The sequence below is a fragment of the Clupea harengus genome, chromosome 26, assembly GCF_900700415.2.
Source record: "Clupea harengus chromosome 26, Ch_v2.0.2, whole genome shotgun sequence".
NCBI classification, from domain to species: Eukaryota; Metazoa; Chordata; class Actinopteri; order Clupeiformes; family Clupeidae; genus Clupea; species Clupea harengus.
Window position 1 is genome coordinate 9014256 of NC_045177.1, and position 17067 is coordinate 9031322.

The 17067-nt window shown below is 43.9% G+C and overlaps 1 protein-coding gene across 5 annotated transcripts; it reads left to right on the top strand.

Annotated features, from left to right (window-relative positions):
• The first annotated feature begins 1784 nt into the window (after window positions 1–1784).
• On the top strand, window positions 1785–15081 carry pecam1b (platelet and endothelial cell adhesion molecule 1b). Of its 5 annotated transcripts, none has more exons than XM_031564020.2 (16): window positions 1785–2010; window positions 2168–2185; window positions 3383–3679; window positions 4133–4414; window positions 4618–4878; window positions 5770–6045; window positions 6418–6693; window positions 7034–7318; window positions 7822–7923; window positions 8038–8068; window positions 8430–8503; window positions 10863–10913; window positions 11014–11134; window positions 11706–11762; window positions 12748–12770; window positions 14550–15081. In XM_031564020.2, the coding sequence occupies exons 1-14, from the start codon at window positions 1932–1934 to the stop codon at window positions 11740–11742; spliced, it is 2190 nt and encodes a 729-aa protein (XP_031419880.1). In that variant the 5' UTR covers window positions 1785–1931; the 3' UTR covers window positions 11743–11762; window positions 12748–12770; window positions 14550–15081. The 5 variants fall into 5 exon arrangements, 4 of the variants coding, with proteins under 4 accessions (XP_031419880.1, XP_031419879.1, XP_031419881.1 ...); XM_031564019.2 differs by having other exon boundaries at window positions 11014–11109; XR_006151689.1 differs by lacking the exons at window positions 11706–11762; window positions 12748–12770; window positions 14550–15081 and having other exon boundaries at window positions 8434–8503; window positions 11014–11082.
• Window positions 15082–17067: the final 1986 nt, after the last annotated feature.

A 17067-nucleotide genomic window follows, 5' to 3' on the forward strand; every position in this document is an offset into this window, starting at 1 on the left:
TAGCTTTGTACTTAACAGGCCATGCAAAAGCCCTAACTCACCACCTTCTATAAAGGCATGTTATAATGGATTGGAATTGTTACAAAAACAGTTATTCGGCGACTAGATCAGTTCATTCCAATTAAAGTTTATTTGAATGTCACAACCTAGTCCCACTGATGAAGATAATGTATATAACCGTCACTACTAGTTCATGGAGATTTCCCACTATGGCTGAACAGCTACCTGTACAATAATCAGGCCCTCCTAAATTTGTGGTTCAAGTCAAAGCATTGGATCCACATTAGTATGGTAGGTATATTGTATCGTATCAGATCCTGAAAGTCAAGATCATGCCAAAGGAAATCATTGTCCATGCAAGTTGTGCTCCTACCATTAGCTCCTGTATCCCTTGATGTTCGCCCGATAAACACTAGACCGTGCATTCAGAAAGGATTCAGGCCCCTTCATCTTTTCCACATTTTTTTTAAATGTTGCAGCCTTATGCTAAGATCAAGGCCATTCACAGGGTTGTTCCTGAGTGACTCCTGCATTGTCTATGCTTAGGGTCATTGTCCTGTTGGCCAGAAGTCCTGGTTGTGCCAAACTTCTTTCATTTAAGAATGATGGTAGCCACTGGGCTTTTTTGGAATCTTTAGTGCAGCAGAATTAGCCTTCCCCCTGATCTGTGCCTCAACACGACCCTGTCTCTGAGCTCTGCAGGCACTTCATTTGACCTCATGGCTTGGTGTTTGCTCTAAAAGGCAGGATATTGCTCTATATAGACAGGTGTGTGTGCCTTTTTCAAAACCAATCAATTGAATATACCTGAGCTAAATTTCAAGGGGTCTGAAAACTGATGTCAATGTGATGGTTTGCCATATGGGGTAATGAGTGTAGTTTGATGAGGAAAAATAATTATAATTTCAATGATTTTAGCATAAGGCAACACAACAAAATGGGAACATTTTGGGTGTAATTGAGCATAAAGGTTTCTAAATAAGATTCTGTTCAGTTTATGGCGTGTGGCATATGGATATTTGCATTGTTATAACTGAATCATGAACAGCCACTTGGCACCAAAATATACGTGACGTGATATGTTGTGTATTCTAATGATTTAGTCCATAGAGTAGGACATAAAGTTCAACTGCCATCTTTCTATATCTATCAATTTATCCTGCAGACACATACCAAGTAGTTACCATATAGAGCAATAAGAGATATTGTATGCCCATTGCAAGTGAACTCTGTAATATTTGGAAACTGAAATACTTGGTAGGATCAGTACAGGGATCACCACATCACAGTCTGCAACAGCAAATGTATGCCCACTCAAACGTCATTTTTAACGTGTGGTATAACCCTTTTTATCTTGACCAACACGCCGTAGCAACATGAGAGAGTAAGGGGAAAGTGTAAATCTCAACTGATGTTTCCTTCAGTTCTTTGGTCCTTTGGGAATCAAACAAAGGAAGAGTCCTTTGGGCAAAGGTCACGTGTGTTCACAACCAAGGAGCCCCTCTCCGTCCTTCCTGAGAATTACCTGTGCTGATCGTAGCCCAGGTCAGAGGCTGAGTGCTGGAGAACAGCCAGCAGCCTCCACACCGCCGTCGGACAACATTCCAAAGAGAAGCCAAGAGCCCTGGCTCGCTTGTGCTTCCTGAGGAAACAACAGTCACTTCCTGCTGTATTAGGGAAAGCCGAGGCTGTGTGCAGTGATAACCACGCCGAGGTAGAGACCAAACACTCCCACCTCACGACCCATTACCACCACCTTCCTCTCTCGCTCTCTCTCTCTCTCTCTCTCTCTCTCTCTCTCTCTCTCTCTCTCTCTCTCTGTAGTCTGTCTCTCTCTTGCTTTCGTTGACTGTCCCGCCCAGTGTTGAGTTCCCCCAGCTCAGTTCAGAGCCTCCGTGTTTCCCTCGGCAGTCACCTCTCCGCAGTCAGCCATGTGCGAGCACCAACGGCCCTCTCACAGGATTGGCACCTGCTGCCTCCTCTGCCTCCTCCTCCTCCTCCTCTTCACATGTAAGGATAAACTATTTTTTGTTTTGTTTTGACACACTGGCTCTTGAGTCTAGGTTGATTGTGGATAGTGAAGGTTTTGTGGTTCTTTCACCCATGTGATGATGATGTCTTGTTTGTCCTGTTTTCGGTTCTACTTTTCGGATCCTCCACTTGCAAGGCCAAAGAGTGAAAGCCGGTAAGTACCTATTTCATTCGATAGTTTATCACCAATTGGCAGATGATAAAGACCATTTCTAATCCTCACAGATTTTGATCATGACTCAGTTGTACAAATAGAGAGTAAAATAATTATTTCTGTTAATTAGTCAGCAGTAATGAGCTTCAGTCTTTATCAGTCTGTCCAGATTCCTCCTGGAAAATAGCCATTTGAAAGCCATTTGGGTTCAGGGTTTCTCGTGTTCTAGCAGCTGGTACAAAAGATAGTCAGTGTTGTGGTCCTGCAGGCCTTAATCTCTGTTAGGATGAGGTGGTGGAAAAGCTTTGGCACCCGCAGCTTTTGGGAACGCTTCCATCCCCATCATCACACGCCGCCTTCAGCTTCGGAAAAAAGTCGGCATGTGGCCCGAGCAATGAGTCAGCCCGGCAGCAACGGTGCAACGTCAGTCAACCCTGACCCCTCCGCCTCGACTCCTGTGCCTGGGCCTTATATTATATAGAATTAGTATATATTATATATATAGTATATATTATATATATATAGATATATATCTTATATTATTCAGGACTCCAATGCTCTGTGTGCCCTGGACAACACTGGAAGCAAGGGGTGCTTTTTCCTAGATTCCCCCTGTACGTGTGGGAGTTTGGGAGCAAGGACTCAACGATTCCTGTTTGACTCCATCAGCCTCTGGACTCTTTCTGGAGGGTTCGCCCATGTGGGACTCTTCCAGGACTGGTTGAATGTCTGAGTGGCGCGGGGAACCCGGTTATCTGGTGTCTGGTGCCCCCAGTGTGGAGTGGTTAAGGGTGGGGACCTGGACTCTGAAATAGGGCCGCTCTCCAGAGAGGCTCCGTGTTTTTGTTTAGCAAAGTGCATTTCCTTCCTCTGCCAATTGGCCCCCTTTTTCTCTCCGGACGGTATTTAGAGGTAGTGGGGTGGGAGTTCGTTGAAACGATCTGATGAGAGAACGGGGAGTCATAAGGAACTCTGTCTATATGGCCGCTTTATGCTGCCATGCCTGATCTTTACATCTGATTAGAAATTAGGTTTTTTTGCTCTGAGCTGCTTTTTCTCTTAACTAAAATAACTGATCATTGAAATTGTGTAAATAATGTAAATCTTTGCAGAGCACAAAAATAGAATATGTTTTGCTCTGTGGTCAAAAATGTATTTTGTGTAATAATGAGTGCATTATGTCTCTTATTCATTTAGATGTCAGTATCGATGACCTCCGCCTCTCGTTTCATCCCAGTCCTAATGTTCAGAGGGACACAAATGTGACAATTAAATGCCATGCCAGTGTTAGCAGAAGCTCAGGCTTTAGCTCGCCGCAATATGCATTCAGCATCAAGAAGGACAACAAAGAACTGCACAGGACCCTCAGCACTTCAAACACCTATGACTACCCTATCGAAGCGGCTAGGGTGTCTGACTCGGGGTCCTACCAGTGCTTCCTGTCCATCGAGGGAAAGAGCCGATCCAGCGAGAGGGAGAAACTGAAAGTGACAGGTTAGATTCTCTGTTTGCTTCTCTAGGCTTTGGGTTAAACCAATTAAAGGTGTTATATGTACCTTTTTCTTTCTAGGCCAAGCATAGCATAGCATAATATCGATCTGTTCAGCTGTGTTTTCTGTGTACATCCTACCTGTGTATGCATCATTGTTGTATATCTCAAAGCATTTGGGGGTTTTGACAGTAACAAACTACATATTGCGCCTTTAAGGAACAGTACATTTGTGTGTGATGTGTATGTAACAACTGTAAATCAATTTCCTGATTTAAGTAGTTTAACATTGCCAACATATACCAGTGAGTAATGATTTGCAGAAAGACAAACCTGCTCAAATACAAATTGTCAATCGATCATCCACGTCTCTGTGCCTGCCATTTTCATGTGGTCAACCTTGTGATACATGCTTCTCGAGGATACCTATTAATACGTGATCTGCTTTTCCCATTAAGGAACTCATAAAGCAGTTATTCGTGTGGACAGGAGCAGTATCCAAGAGGGTGATGAAGTAACGGTCACATGCGCTGCCCCAGGAGAGAGAGGCTCGTTTATCTTTTTCTTCTACGTGGACAACAAAGAGGTTCGCAATAATGAGTCCTCATCTGAAGAATACAGCGTACAACTGCGGCTCAAACACAGCGGCCCCAACAATCTGACCTGCGATTACACCATTAGACTGTTCAGTGAATCCGTTCCATCGGCCATCAGTAGGCAAGCCATAGTCGTTGTCAGAGGTAAGAGGTTGACTGGACTCAGTTGACCTTCATTTCTTTCATCTTTGACGTCGCATATTTAAAGCTGAAATTTCTGTTGTCGAAAAGAAAAATTATGCTATGCTATTATTATGCTAAACCTGCCTTTGCTGTGACTTTTCTGTGTTTAAATGACTATGAAATGACATATCCTGCAGCCAACCTCTATCTTTCTTTCATTGTAGAGATAGACATTTCTGTTTTGCTGACCATCTCCCCCTCCATGACAATCATCGAGGCAGACAACTTCAGTGTCTCCTGCATGGTGAACTCCCCGAATAAGTCGGAGAGTGTCCTTTTAATCAAGGGTTCGAATATTCTTTCCACTGGGAAAGGCAAGACTGATTATGGACAAACAGCAGGAACAGGCCACTCTGGAGAGTACATGTGCAAAGTGGAGATCAATGGTGTTTTCAAGATAGACAAGAAGATGTTGACAGTCAAAGGTGAGACTTCAGAAGAAGAGTTGGGATTCAGGTTGTCTCTGAGATGCCTTGAAGTTTAAGATCAGGGTTAAGATCAGGGTGTGTGTCTGAGGTAAATAAGTTGAAAGATTAAGGCTCCTGTTTTGAGGGGAGAAAGGGCTGGCAGAAACGACAGTGCTTGCACACTGTTGCACAAGTGTAAAGTGAGTGGTAAAGGCGTGATCAAAGGCACTAAGTGGGCAGCACCAGGCCGAAGTTAATAAATGACAGGTTTGATTAAAGCCGACCAATAGCTTTATTGAGCCCTTTCTCTTAACTGAATGTGTCAGACTAGATTAAAATGTAAGAAGATGGCAATACAGGTGTGGGTTCTGGGCAGTTTTACAAGGAATAAACTGTAGTGGTTCTTCTGCTGTTCCACACAAATAATGTCATAGAAACATAATTGTAGCTTGGCAGAACTGTTTGAAAATGCCCTACCACATACATTCGAACTGACTATTACATTGTTAATCAGGATAGCCTTTGTGATTTTTAGCCTGTAAAAAAAAAAAAGCGTTTAGCTCCCTTAGATTTCATGACGGTACAACGATATTTTTATTGAGATCGATATGGCCAATCTTCCGTACATTCTGGAGAATGTATTTCAGATTAGAATGTAAAATCTCCATACATCCGTAACATGTGCTACATATTTGATTTAATAATCTAAATTAATTTAGAGCTGTATTTCATCAAGCACAAACCGAGAGCCCGTTGAGGCCCCCGACTGTCATTATGTCTGTTAGATGCTGTGTTAAGAACACTTATCTTTTGTGTTTCAGATATTGGAAGGAGATTGACATGCCCTACTGATAATCTTTGTTTTGTCTGTAGTCTGATCATTTAAATCCACGTCATCTATTCCAACAGAGCTTTTCTCGAGGCCCACGCTGACCAGTTCTCCACCAGAAGCGTTTGAAGGCGATTTTATCCGTCTTTCCTGCCAAAGCACCAACGTCTCCTTAGAGAGCATTAGGAAAGAAATAAAGTACTCCATTTTTAAAGACGGCAATCGTCGATCAATAAACAACGAAAATGGCCAAATGACTGCCCGAGCAGGCCCTTCAGCCGATGGAAATTACACCTGCCTGGCAGAGGCAAAGCTCATCTCGAAGGAAAGCCCAGTGATCGTCATCAGATCTAAAGGTTTCTTCCACCTATCATAGTTCTTTACTTTGCACGGCTGTGTTTTTTCTGTTGTTACATGTAATACACTGAAAACATAGCTTAGAGAAGGAAAGTGCATCGATATCTGGAACCTTGACACAGGACCAATGTTATGTTGTGCTCAGGTTGTGATCTTTGTTACAATAAAAATATACATTTATATATTGTTTGCATGAAACATGTGGTGTAGTGCCACAGACTGACTGAAATGAGATAAGATAGCTACTGGGTTTTTTGGATGTGTAATGTGTTGTAATTATATATGTCCCACACTATGGATTTTATAAAGCATTTTGAATGTCATGACAAACTAATTTCTGCAAACTGATAGTGCTCTTGTCTTTTGTGCAGTGCTTGCCTCCAAGCCTGAAATTAGTGTCAAGGATAAAGTCATTCTGGATCGCCCATTTCAAATCCAGTGCAAGTCCAACGGCACCCTTCCCATCAAGTACACACTGTTCGAAGATGATAAGGTCGTCTACGAGAAAACCGTGCATCACCCACGGGAGGAGGCTCTCTTCGCCACCAGCATCTCCAGGAAGGAACACATCCACAAGTTCCTGTGCCGTGCTCAGAACTCCCCCCGTGTCCACGTTAGCAGCCAACCTCTGAAGGCCTTTGTTGTAGGTGAGGGCATCCTCTTCAAAAACCACCTCCTCTTCAAACACCGACCTCCTCATCCTGTCCCAAAACCAAACCTTTAGAGTACAGGTTCTGATTATTAACTACATTTTCTATCTGTTTCAAGTAGACATTTGTAATGATCTCTTATAAAGATCAAAATGATTTGAATAATAGCTTTTCCGTTTAGTTTAAAGCTGGTACGTCATTTTGTTACTCAAGACCTCTTCCAGATATTAGTGTTGGGTAATAGCAACAGGGGTTTTGGCATGGTGCCTCTAAGGACGCTCACTTTGTACTCTGTTCCTGTGTAACTTACCTTATTAGTATCCATTTTCCACCCTAGAGCCTCTGGGTAAACCCCTGCTGACAACCCTGCCTGTCCCAGACAACGTTGAAGAGGGCTCTGAGCTCATCCTCATCTGTAACGTTCCCAGCGGGACGCCGCCCATCACCTTCAAGTGGTATTGGGATTCCTCCAGTAGCAAAGCCCACCTCCACACCAGCACGGTCAATGCCAACTCTAGCTATCACACCATCCAGTGGATGGAGAGAATGGACAGTGGGGAATACTTCTGCGAGGCCGTCAACCCTGCCAACAATGTGAAGAGTGATCCGGTCACCATCCACGGTTGGATATGATACATCATGGCACATGGATAAAAAGCCAAACATGGATTAAAAATGACAGATTGGGGGGTTAAAAAAGAGATGGGGGATTAAAAGCAAACAAGCAGATAACAGGCAAATTTAAGTTTCCACCCACAAATGGTTAAACGTTGGTTGGCTTATAGGTTTCAGACAGCATTTGGCACAGTTTTTTACAACTAGGTGTAGGGCAAAGTTTTCCACAAACTAACATCTTAACCTTAACCTAGGATCTGAAGTGACGTTGGTGATGGTAGCTATAGAATGTAAAAGATTGCCTAGTGAACAGGTCTCAGAGTACTGAATGAAAAGCCAACCAACGTTTAACCATTTGTGGGTGGAAACTTAAATTTGCCTGTTATCTGCTTGTTTGCTTTTAATCCCCCATCTTTTTTTGAACCCCCCAATCTGTCATTTTTAATCCCACATCCAAATAAAACCTCTCTCTAATGATCCGTATCCATGTGTCTCCCCACTCTATTGCAGTGAAGTTGGCCTCCTGGAAGAAAGTGTTGATTGGTGCCATCTTCCTCCTGGTCGTCATCGCCCTGATCCTCGTCTTCATCGTCCGCTGCAGAGCCAAGAGAGGTAGAAAGACCTACAGTCCACCAGCCTCACAACAAGCGTCCACGCAACTCAGCCTATGAAAAACAAAAACAAACCCCCCCCCCCCCCCTCTCTGATCTTTTCTTTCTGCTGCAGGTAAAAGAGAGGCGGCTACTGAACTGTCAGTGTGAGTTGGCTTGCATACTTGCTTTTCTCTGATCAGTTTGGAGCATTTAAGCCTTGGGTATCAATGAGATATGATAGGCATTATTGGTGGTAGTACTGAATATCATCCGGGGGTGAAGATATGATAGGCATTGTGGTGGTAGTACTGAATATCATCCATGGGTGAATTTCCTTTAAGCCTGTAATGCAGCTGTAGCCTCTCTAATGTGGATCATTCTAGATTACTGAAGTTTGTGTTTGATCTAGTTCAGTTATGATCAGGTTAGCTGTAGCGAGTAGCCTGTTGCCAAGCCGACCCAAACCTCTGGGTCTCTCCCATGTTGTCTGGAGTGCCAACCATGACTATCTCCACCATTCCCCAGAAAGCCTGCGAGCCCTAAATCAGATGACTCTCTCGCAGTGAATATGGGCCTTGACACGCCGTTTTTAAACAAAGGTAGAGCCCCGCCTCAATCTTTTACTCTCCGCCTGTTTCAATCCCGTTACCCTCACCGTCAACACACTTTAATGAATCATTAGCATGTCCGTGTCTCATCCACTTTAACCCATGGGCTCGTCTGATCTTGCCATGCCATCAAATGACCCAGACCTCGTCATCATTACCTCTGTACTTTGCAGAACTAATCCTATGCTGTTTTTTCTCCCCCTCATGGGCATTCAACGGTTGATGCTAATGAGACAATAGAGGTTGAAAAGTAGAAATATGTAGGTGGCTGTGTGTGCGCCGTAACCCATCATGTCTATGCTGGGTGAATTCAAAGGATTGACCGCACGCACCTTTGCCGGTTGTCATTGCTGTCTATTTTAACCTCTGCAATGACCTCTTTTCCACTAATTTTCCTGGTAGAAGAACAAAACCTCATTGTCTCAGCCCGACCCTCCTCCTGTATACTTCCTGTATTTAAGTAATGTTAGGCCTCAGCCGGAATGCAGACCTTTTTGCCGCCGTGTGCATGTTTCATCCTGCTGTTTGCTTGTGTTTTCATTTAGGTTTCTGTTTGTGTTTGAGGCTGCCATGTTATGTCTGTGTTTCAGTAAACGGCCCTATGTTTGTCCTGTATGTGTATGTATGTTTCAGTGTCTGTCTCGGTCTGAGCATTAGCACAGGTTCCCAGAATTGTTCACTATGAGTCTACATGTATTTGTTTTGAAAGAGAGCGACACACATTTCTCCTGAGAGCCTCGTGTAGTTTTGTAGGCTGCTGCTATTCTTAGTGCCCTCAGGATATATTGAGTTATACTACCCGTGCCAAGTAGCCTAGTATGGGGTACTTAATTAACAGTGGTGAGTCATTGCCTTGACATGAGCCGCCATGTGATGGGACCCCACCCCCCCCCCCCTCCCCCAACCATCTGATTCCAGACGCAGTATCACACTTGGACGCGATGGAGGGGAATGCAGCCAATGGGACATGAAATAGTGTGGCGTCACTCCCTGCCAACGGCTGTGACGGGAGCAGCTACAGGCTCCCAGGAGCAGTGTAGGATAGAGCCCTGCGCAGATACTTCGGTGCCCCTAGACAGATATTTGAAAAAGAACAAAGGTCAAACGTCTCCCTGTACGCTCAGGTCAACTTCGAAAAAATGTGGATGTTCAAAGAAGCGGAAGAAAATCTGCCCAGAGAAGCGTAAATGTCAAGCAAGATAAAAGACTAAATATAAAGTATTCCTCACTTTTCTCACAATGGATCCCCCCCCCCCCCCCCCCCCCCCCCACCTCTCCTCACATTTAGCCCAGTTTTTCATCATAGTGTATCGATCTTTAGTCACAACAACGTAGATGTTATTTATTGCACGCTTTTTTGTTGAAGTTTTGGCCTTTTACACACCAGGCTCTCGAACATGAACTCTGACCTCAGGATGCCAGGTGTGTCCTAATAGTCCTAATAGTCCCTTTGTGTGCCTGTCCTGAGTGTCCTGAACTTTGCCATTGTCATGTCATGTCATGTCATACTCCATGTGTTCCCAAGTGTGTGTTCGTCTGCACTGCATCTGTCCTGTTGTGTTCTATGCTACATTAGGAGTGACCTTCACTCAATTGATTGCTTCACCATTTGTCTGATTATTTGATTCCTCTGTATTTAATTAGTGATTGAAAAGAAAAAGATATTTTTTGCACTGCTCACTGTAGATACAATTACAAGCAGGGGTATGTATATATTTTGCTTGGTTTGATGAAGTACTTTTAGAATTAAAAGGTTGGTGTTTATTTTGGAAATGTGTCTACTGTCTACTTTGTGTGTTAATCCTCATATTTTACAGAATAGAGTAAAAATGAATAAGAACCTTTATTTCTTACCCTATAAATAATAAGATTTAAATGATTTCAAATTGTCCATATTCTTCGCAGCCATTTTGAGATGTGAAGTAAGCCTAGCTCTGCTGAAACAATACTTTCTATGTAGGATTTCCTATTTGGCCTCAAGATGTTGTTTATGCACGTGTGTGTGTGTGTGTGTGTGTGTGTGTTTGTCTGTGCGTGTGCATGTATGTTTCTGTAGACAAAGGCATGTGTTTCAGGCCAAATACAAGCAGCAGGCTAAGGAAATCGACTGATTACAATTAAGGAGAAACAATACAGCTGAATTAAAAACAGTCACTTCCTGTTTGGTGATATTGTTCTGGTCACTTAATCCAGTAGGGTTGGTTGCAGCTCTCTCTCCTCGTCTCTCTCTCGCTCTCGCTCTCGCTCTCTCTTTCTCTCTCTCTCTCTCTCTTGCCCTACCCCCACTCTGTCTCTCAACCTGAAGGTCTCCCACCCCCTTATGTTTTGTCCCTGTCCCTGTGTCTTCCAGTGGGTGTGGACATCGTACCGAGCGTCTGGACTGACAGGCAGTCAAGCTCAGGTAACTACATTACCATGGCAACCATTCAAATGATCCTGGTGGGAAACCGGATACAAGCTCCTCCCAGATCCATTCTCAATGTTCCCTGTTCCTCCTGCAGACAGCAGCAGTGACCGGAGCAGGGCCCCCTCGCACAACGGTCCTGACGTGGAGTACACCGAGGTGGTCCATCCACAGCCTCTAGATCCAGCCAGAGGTGAGGACTCGCACACTCACTGCAGGTACACAGCAAGGGGAAAGTTCTGATATGGACACACACAAATGAATGTGGAAGATTCTAGTAACTCTTTCCCGCGCCGTTTTCGCTCTCCTTTCTCAGCCTCCCGCCCTTTTTTCGTTGGCTTTTCACTCCTTCGTTTATGTCTCTGTCATGTCTCCCTCCTCAGCTGCACTGGTATAAGTCTCTCTGTGAGACAGGGAGAATACAGTTGGAGTTTTCCTAACATTTTTGGATCCTGATAAGAGAATGAGGCTTTCCTGGGTGTGGTGTAATTACTCCTAATTGAGACAAGAGTGTTAGGATAAGTGGGGCTCGGGAGGGAGGGCACAAGGTTTTTTTTTTTTTTCATAGAACCATCTCCTAGTTCATAAACAGGAAGGGTGGAGCTAATTGCTCCTCTCTGACTTTGTCAAATCTTGGTCTAATGTTGGTTTAATATCACCAAAAATCACCAATGTACAATATAGAGCATAATGGTGACCGCATGCATTGGTCAATTCCTGGGGGACAGGTGTTTGATTTTTATGTGCGCTGTTTCTAACAGTCTTGTTTGTGTGTGTTTCCACGTGCAGTTCCTTTAAAGAAGGGTACCGACACCGTGTACAGTGAGCTCCAAACAGCTCCGCTAGGTAAGTGCAGCAAGCATGACAGACACACACACACACACACACACACACACACACACACACACACACACACACACAAAGATACACACACACACACACACACACACAAAGATACACACACACACTCATACACACCAAGAGAGAGGGACAGGCCTTACATACTACTCATTTTAGTAGCTACCTCAAGCCCTGTTCTACCCTGTGTCCTACCATGGTTATGATAACCCTTAAATGAAATTGGCCTCATCAAATATTTTCAAAAAAACTTTCCTCGGTTTCAAAGTTCCAAAACTTCACTTGTACTGTCTGCTTCCTGTTCATGTTTACAGGATATCTCATGTTATTACAACTCCACTATCTCCAAGGGCAACCAGTAGAAGTACTGCCATTCTATGAATTTTAAACAACAATATGCCAGATACTGTGGCCTTTCTGAGTGGCAGCCTGAATGGTCTTATCTTGAGAGTGGAACATTAATGTGATTAATCCTTATCTCTGGCTCAATTCTAGGCTGTTAAACAATATGCCTGCCCAGTTCAAGGAAGGACAACTAATCAGCTCTTGCTGTAAAATGAGGCTTCAGTGGTCATTTTCTTCTCTCAATGTGCTGAGGGTGTGTCTCACACTGAGAAGAGCTCAGTGGTTAGTGTGATGACCACTGAAAGCTTAGGTTGGAGGATCCGTTCACACACAAACACCTACATAAGCACACACACACACACACACACGCACACACACACACACACACACACACACACACACACACACATGTTTCTTTATCCACGCCTAAAAGGTGTTGTACTGTTCACAATATGTTGAACTAATTCAGTGAACGTGTAAGTTGTGTTCTACACAGAGTTCAGTGTTGGGTACTGCACCGTGTCCACATAAGCAAGTCCTCCCTCCACCTACTCACATCTAAGTTGTTGTCACACATGGAGCAAGTGATAAGTCAAGTCAAGTGCTTTTCATGGTTTTTTTTTTCCAGACCCCTCTGAGCATGTAGATAACGTAAGTAGATCTTGGCTTCTCCGTCTCTCTCTCGCTCTCTCTCTCTCTCTCTCTCTCTCTCTCTCTCTCTCTCCTTAACTGTATCCTTCTCTTTTTTCCACTTCTTTCCCCAGCTCCTCTCACCTCTCTCTTTCCTTTCCCCTGACCTTGGACACTTTACAGGAAATCTGTTAGTAGCTGAGCCTCCTCAGCTAAACACCCGCATGTCAAACAGCTGTGAAATACTGTGTGTGTAGACTGCTAATTTATGCCTTTGAAAGAGCTTTTGACCTGCCGTGGCATCTAGACTTCATCCTGTGGCCACTCTTAACTCATCTCTGGATGACTGCTGTGTTTATTTAATGGCCGACTGGAGATGTAGTTTGGTAAATGTAGTAGGTTTGTGAAAGAAGTAGTGTCCACTTTGGCTGATGAAATGCCGGTTTTAAACGTGACATATGCAGGATATGATGCATCTCTCTTGTTGGTGCCTGCATACTCAAAACTGGTATTGACCAGCGAGGGTGGGGTGACATTCCCCCAAACATGCAAACACACACAAAAAACTGACAAACACAACCACTTGCAACCATTTGCACATACTTTCACACCTCTCTCTCTCTCGCCATCTCCCTCTCTCTCTCTCTCTCTCCTCTCTCTCTCTCTCTCTCTCTCTCTCTCTCTCTCTCTCTCTCTCTCTCTCTCTCTCTCTCACACACACACACACACACACACACACACACACACACACACACACACACACACACACACACACACACACACACACACACACACACACACACACACACACACACACACACACACACACACACACACACTCTCACACACACACTCTCACACACACACTCACACACACACACTCTCACACACACACACACACACACACACACACACACACACACACACACACAGGGGCTAAAGCAGGCTATTTAAGAGTAGAGTGTGCTGATCTTGCCATGAGTAGGGTGGGAAGCGACACTCAGAGTTTCCGTAGGGTGAACAAAGAGAAACAGGGTTGTGGCTTCCTCTTCTCTCGGGCACTAGGATCTAGTAGTCCGCCAGGACTCACACACACACACATGCCGTTATCATACTCTTGCACACAGAGTGTGTGTATGCATTTTAAATAAGCAGTCGCATAAGTATAGCCCACTCATCTCTCTCATTATGAATTTTAGCGAGCCGTCAAACTCAACAGGGGTGCTGGACAGCTTCAAAGTGTTGCCTTCCCCCTGTGGAGCCAACGCATAGTACCTGATTTATTGAAAATGGCCAGATTTGCTCAGCTTGATGCTTTGTTTTGACAGGGAGGGAACTTTAATACAAAAGCTCAGGATATGACTGATTCTTCTTGTGGGAAGTTGAATCATGAATACTATGTGAGGCAGCCAGGTGGAAATGAGTTTGCACAGGATCTGGTGAGGGCTCCTTTGTCATGTTTTTTTGTTTATCATGAGGTCACTGGTTTGGACTCTCATTGGTAACAACAAAAACATTAGTCATGGATGTAACGTGTAACGTAGCGAGTGACATTCCCTCCCGTTTCCATTCCATTCAATGTGTATGACCAGAGAGAGTAGCTGTATCCACTACACAGAGGAGCTTTGCAGTATATCACAACAGTCTGATATAAATTATCATTTTGTGTCTGTGTGTTTATGAATATCTGTCTGTCTGTCTGTCTGTCTGTCTGTCTGTCTGTCTGTCTTTGTGTGTGTGTGTGTGTGTGTGTGTGTCTGTCTGTCTGTCTGTCCGTCTGTGTCTGCGTGTGTGTAACAGGGTACAGTGGAGTATGCTGAGCTAAATCATGACCTTCCTGAGCCGGTAGACTGATGCTGCCTGGACTGAGACTGATAGCATCACACCACAACTGGCCCCTTCTGCCTCTTGCCTTGGAAAGCTCTTCTGTGAAAACTGCTCTACTTGGAATTTAAAAAAAAATCATTGTACATTTTTTTTACGGAAATATGGGCTAGACTTTTTTAAGTATGTCACAAAACCTTGATCATTAAGGAGTATCAAGATGTGTTTTTTACCATTATCAAGGTGTCCTTTTCACAATCTATCACAAACTGTGTGCTATGAAGCACCATTCTTGCTTTTATCGATCTTTATAAATTCTTACATATTTTGTGTTTATGTATTTTTAATCATTTATAAATTCTCATTCTGTGCCTGCCAGATCTGTTATGAAATGTCACGTTTTAGTTTATTCGTCTGTAGGTACTAGATACCATTACTTCCCAATTTAATTTAATGATGGCAGTTTGTGTTGTAAATGTCTTTTTCCAGTAAAATCAATGTTTCCTTACTGAGACTGAGGACCTGACTCTGTGTGGCACTTCAGTAAACTGTCACTGAACAAAATAAGGTGACTCCTTTATCTCACATGTATTATGTCAAATCTCAATCTTTCGGGGCTTTTTTTAACCTCGCCTCCCAAATCTCCAATGCCCTCTGGCTGCCTGCCCAAAGCCCTCTTTTTAGAGCGTACCCACAAGGGTGGCACAGAGTCTAAACTGGTAGCAACACACATCGCACTGAATAAAGATAGTCTCTCTCTGATGTCCAGAATGGGCACTGTGAGGGGAAACTGTTAGTCAGGAAGAAGGGGAAGATCATAGAAAAACACAGATTTCCGCTCCATTGCCCTCGGGACCGACAGATAACCCTTAATAGGCCACAGGCCTGTGCCCACCACACCCACTGATACACCAAACCCAACCCTACTTTGACTTGGCACATTACTGAGGTAAAGCAGCCTATCGTCTCGGTGTCATTAAAACCTGCCCATTCTGGATCTTCCACCAGCCATCTTGATGTACTTGATGATGACATTACTTCCTGCCCAGGAAATGCCACTGTCAAGAGGGGTGATGATGACACAGTCTGTATGACAGCTGCAGGCAGGCTATGGGACAGATTTCCCAGTTTAACAGACATCACACAGCATACAGAGAAATCAAGGGAATGCCTTTATGGCTGAAGAGTGTTGTCATTAGAATCGTGGAGAGGGTGGAATATGAAATCCCACATTATCCCAACTTTATCTTACAAATACACAGATAAAACTTCATCCTGTTTTAGCCATGTTATTTTATACTGTACAGCTGTTTACAGTTTGGTAGATAAGCATAACACCAGTGACCTATCAAGGGAGAGTGATAAAGAAGATTTCCATTATCACCGTCTCTAGTCTCATATGTAAAAATTCGATGGAACTGCATTTTTACTTATTTCCACTAGAGGGAGTTTCTCCTTATCAGGAACTGTCTCCCATGACTACCGTGATCAGGCTGCCTGAAGTCTGCCACCCAGTGGATGATGCTGATACTCAACAATTTCCCTGTCAATATTGTGGCACATTGCATCAAGGCCTAACAGACAGTTGCATTGCGCACTTACCACAGAATCATTTGTAACATTTTGTAACAATACCCTACCTCAGTCCTTCAATGGTGGGCCATGCTTTCTATTACACATCCCTGGCTATAGTGTATGCCTTTAAGCACCATGTAGTACACTGAGAAACAAAAAGTAATTGCACATAAACTACAACTAAACTACATAAAACTAGAGTTAGGATTATGTGAAAACAAAGTGCTGAGAAGTATCAAGCTTTGGGCTGTACTTTTGTCGTTGTAGACATGATGATTCTATGCCATAAATTCTGAAAATTTCAGTTGTATCCATTACTGTGTTATCAAGCAGGAGAAATTGGATGGTATGTATGTATTTTGTACATATTGTTACATGCAACCATGCAAGTCATGCTTTGGCACCAGTCATCATGTTTAGCTTTCTAGTAACTTCGAAGAGTCCACTGACTATTTATAATCCTGTCTTGGGTTAGTTTTGTCATCGAGCCAATTCAGTGGGTCATCTGGTCAGTCATTCATAGCCCGTGCTGAATTTAGCTCCATACCCCCCCCCCCCCCCCCCCCCCCCACATCTATTTCAGTGCTCTATCTATCATCTCAGAAGTAGAGCACCCGGTCATCTGCTTTTATAAACTTACAAGCAAGATGACAATTTCTCAAGACTACACCAAAAGGAATTTGTCATCCGTGAAACTGACATGCTCATGCTCACCCCCCCCCCCCTCCACTATGGACCAATCCAGACCTCTCGTAGTCTCCCCCCCCGCCCCCCCCCCCCCCCTCCCTCCTCCACTATGGACCAATCCAGACCTCTCGTAGTATCCATCAGACAGCCATGCATCTTTTGACATATTTTTTTAACTCTTCCCTCAATGCCTGTCTGTCTGTCTAGTACGCTTCATCCCACATACTCACAC

Coding starts and splice junctions, on each gene's coding strand:
- pecam1b (XM_031564019.2), top strand. CDS start 1,932: ATGTGCGAGCACCAACGGCCCTCTCACAGGATTGGCACCTGCTGCCTC. Junction 3,680..4,132: donor GGAGAAACTGAAAGTGACAG/GTTAGATTCTCT, acceptor TTTCCCATTAAG/GAACTCATAAAGCAGTTATT. Junction 12,771..14,549: donor CCTCTGAGCATGTAGATAAC/GTAAGTAGATCT, acceptor TGTGTGTAACAG/GGTACAGTGGAGTATGCTGA.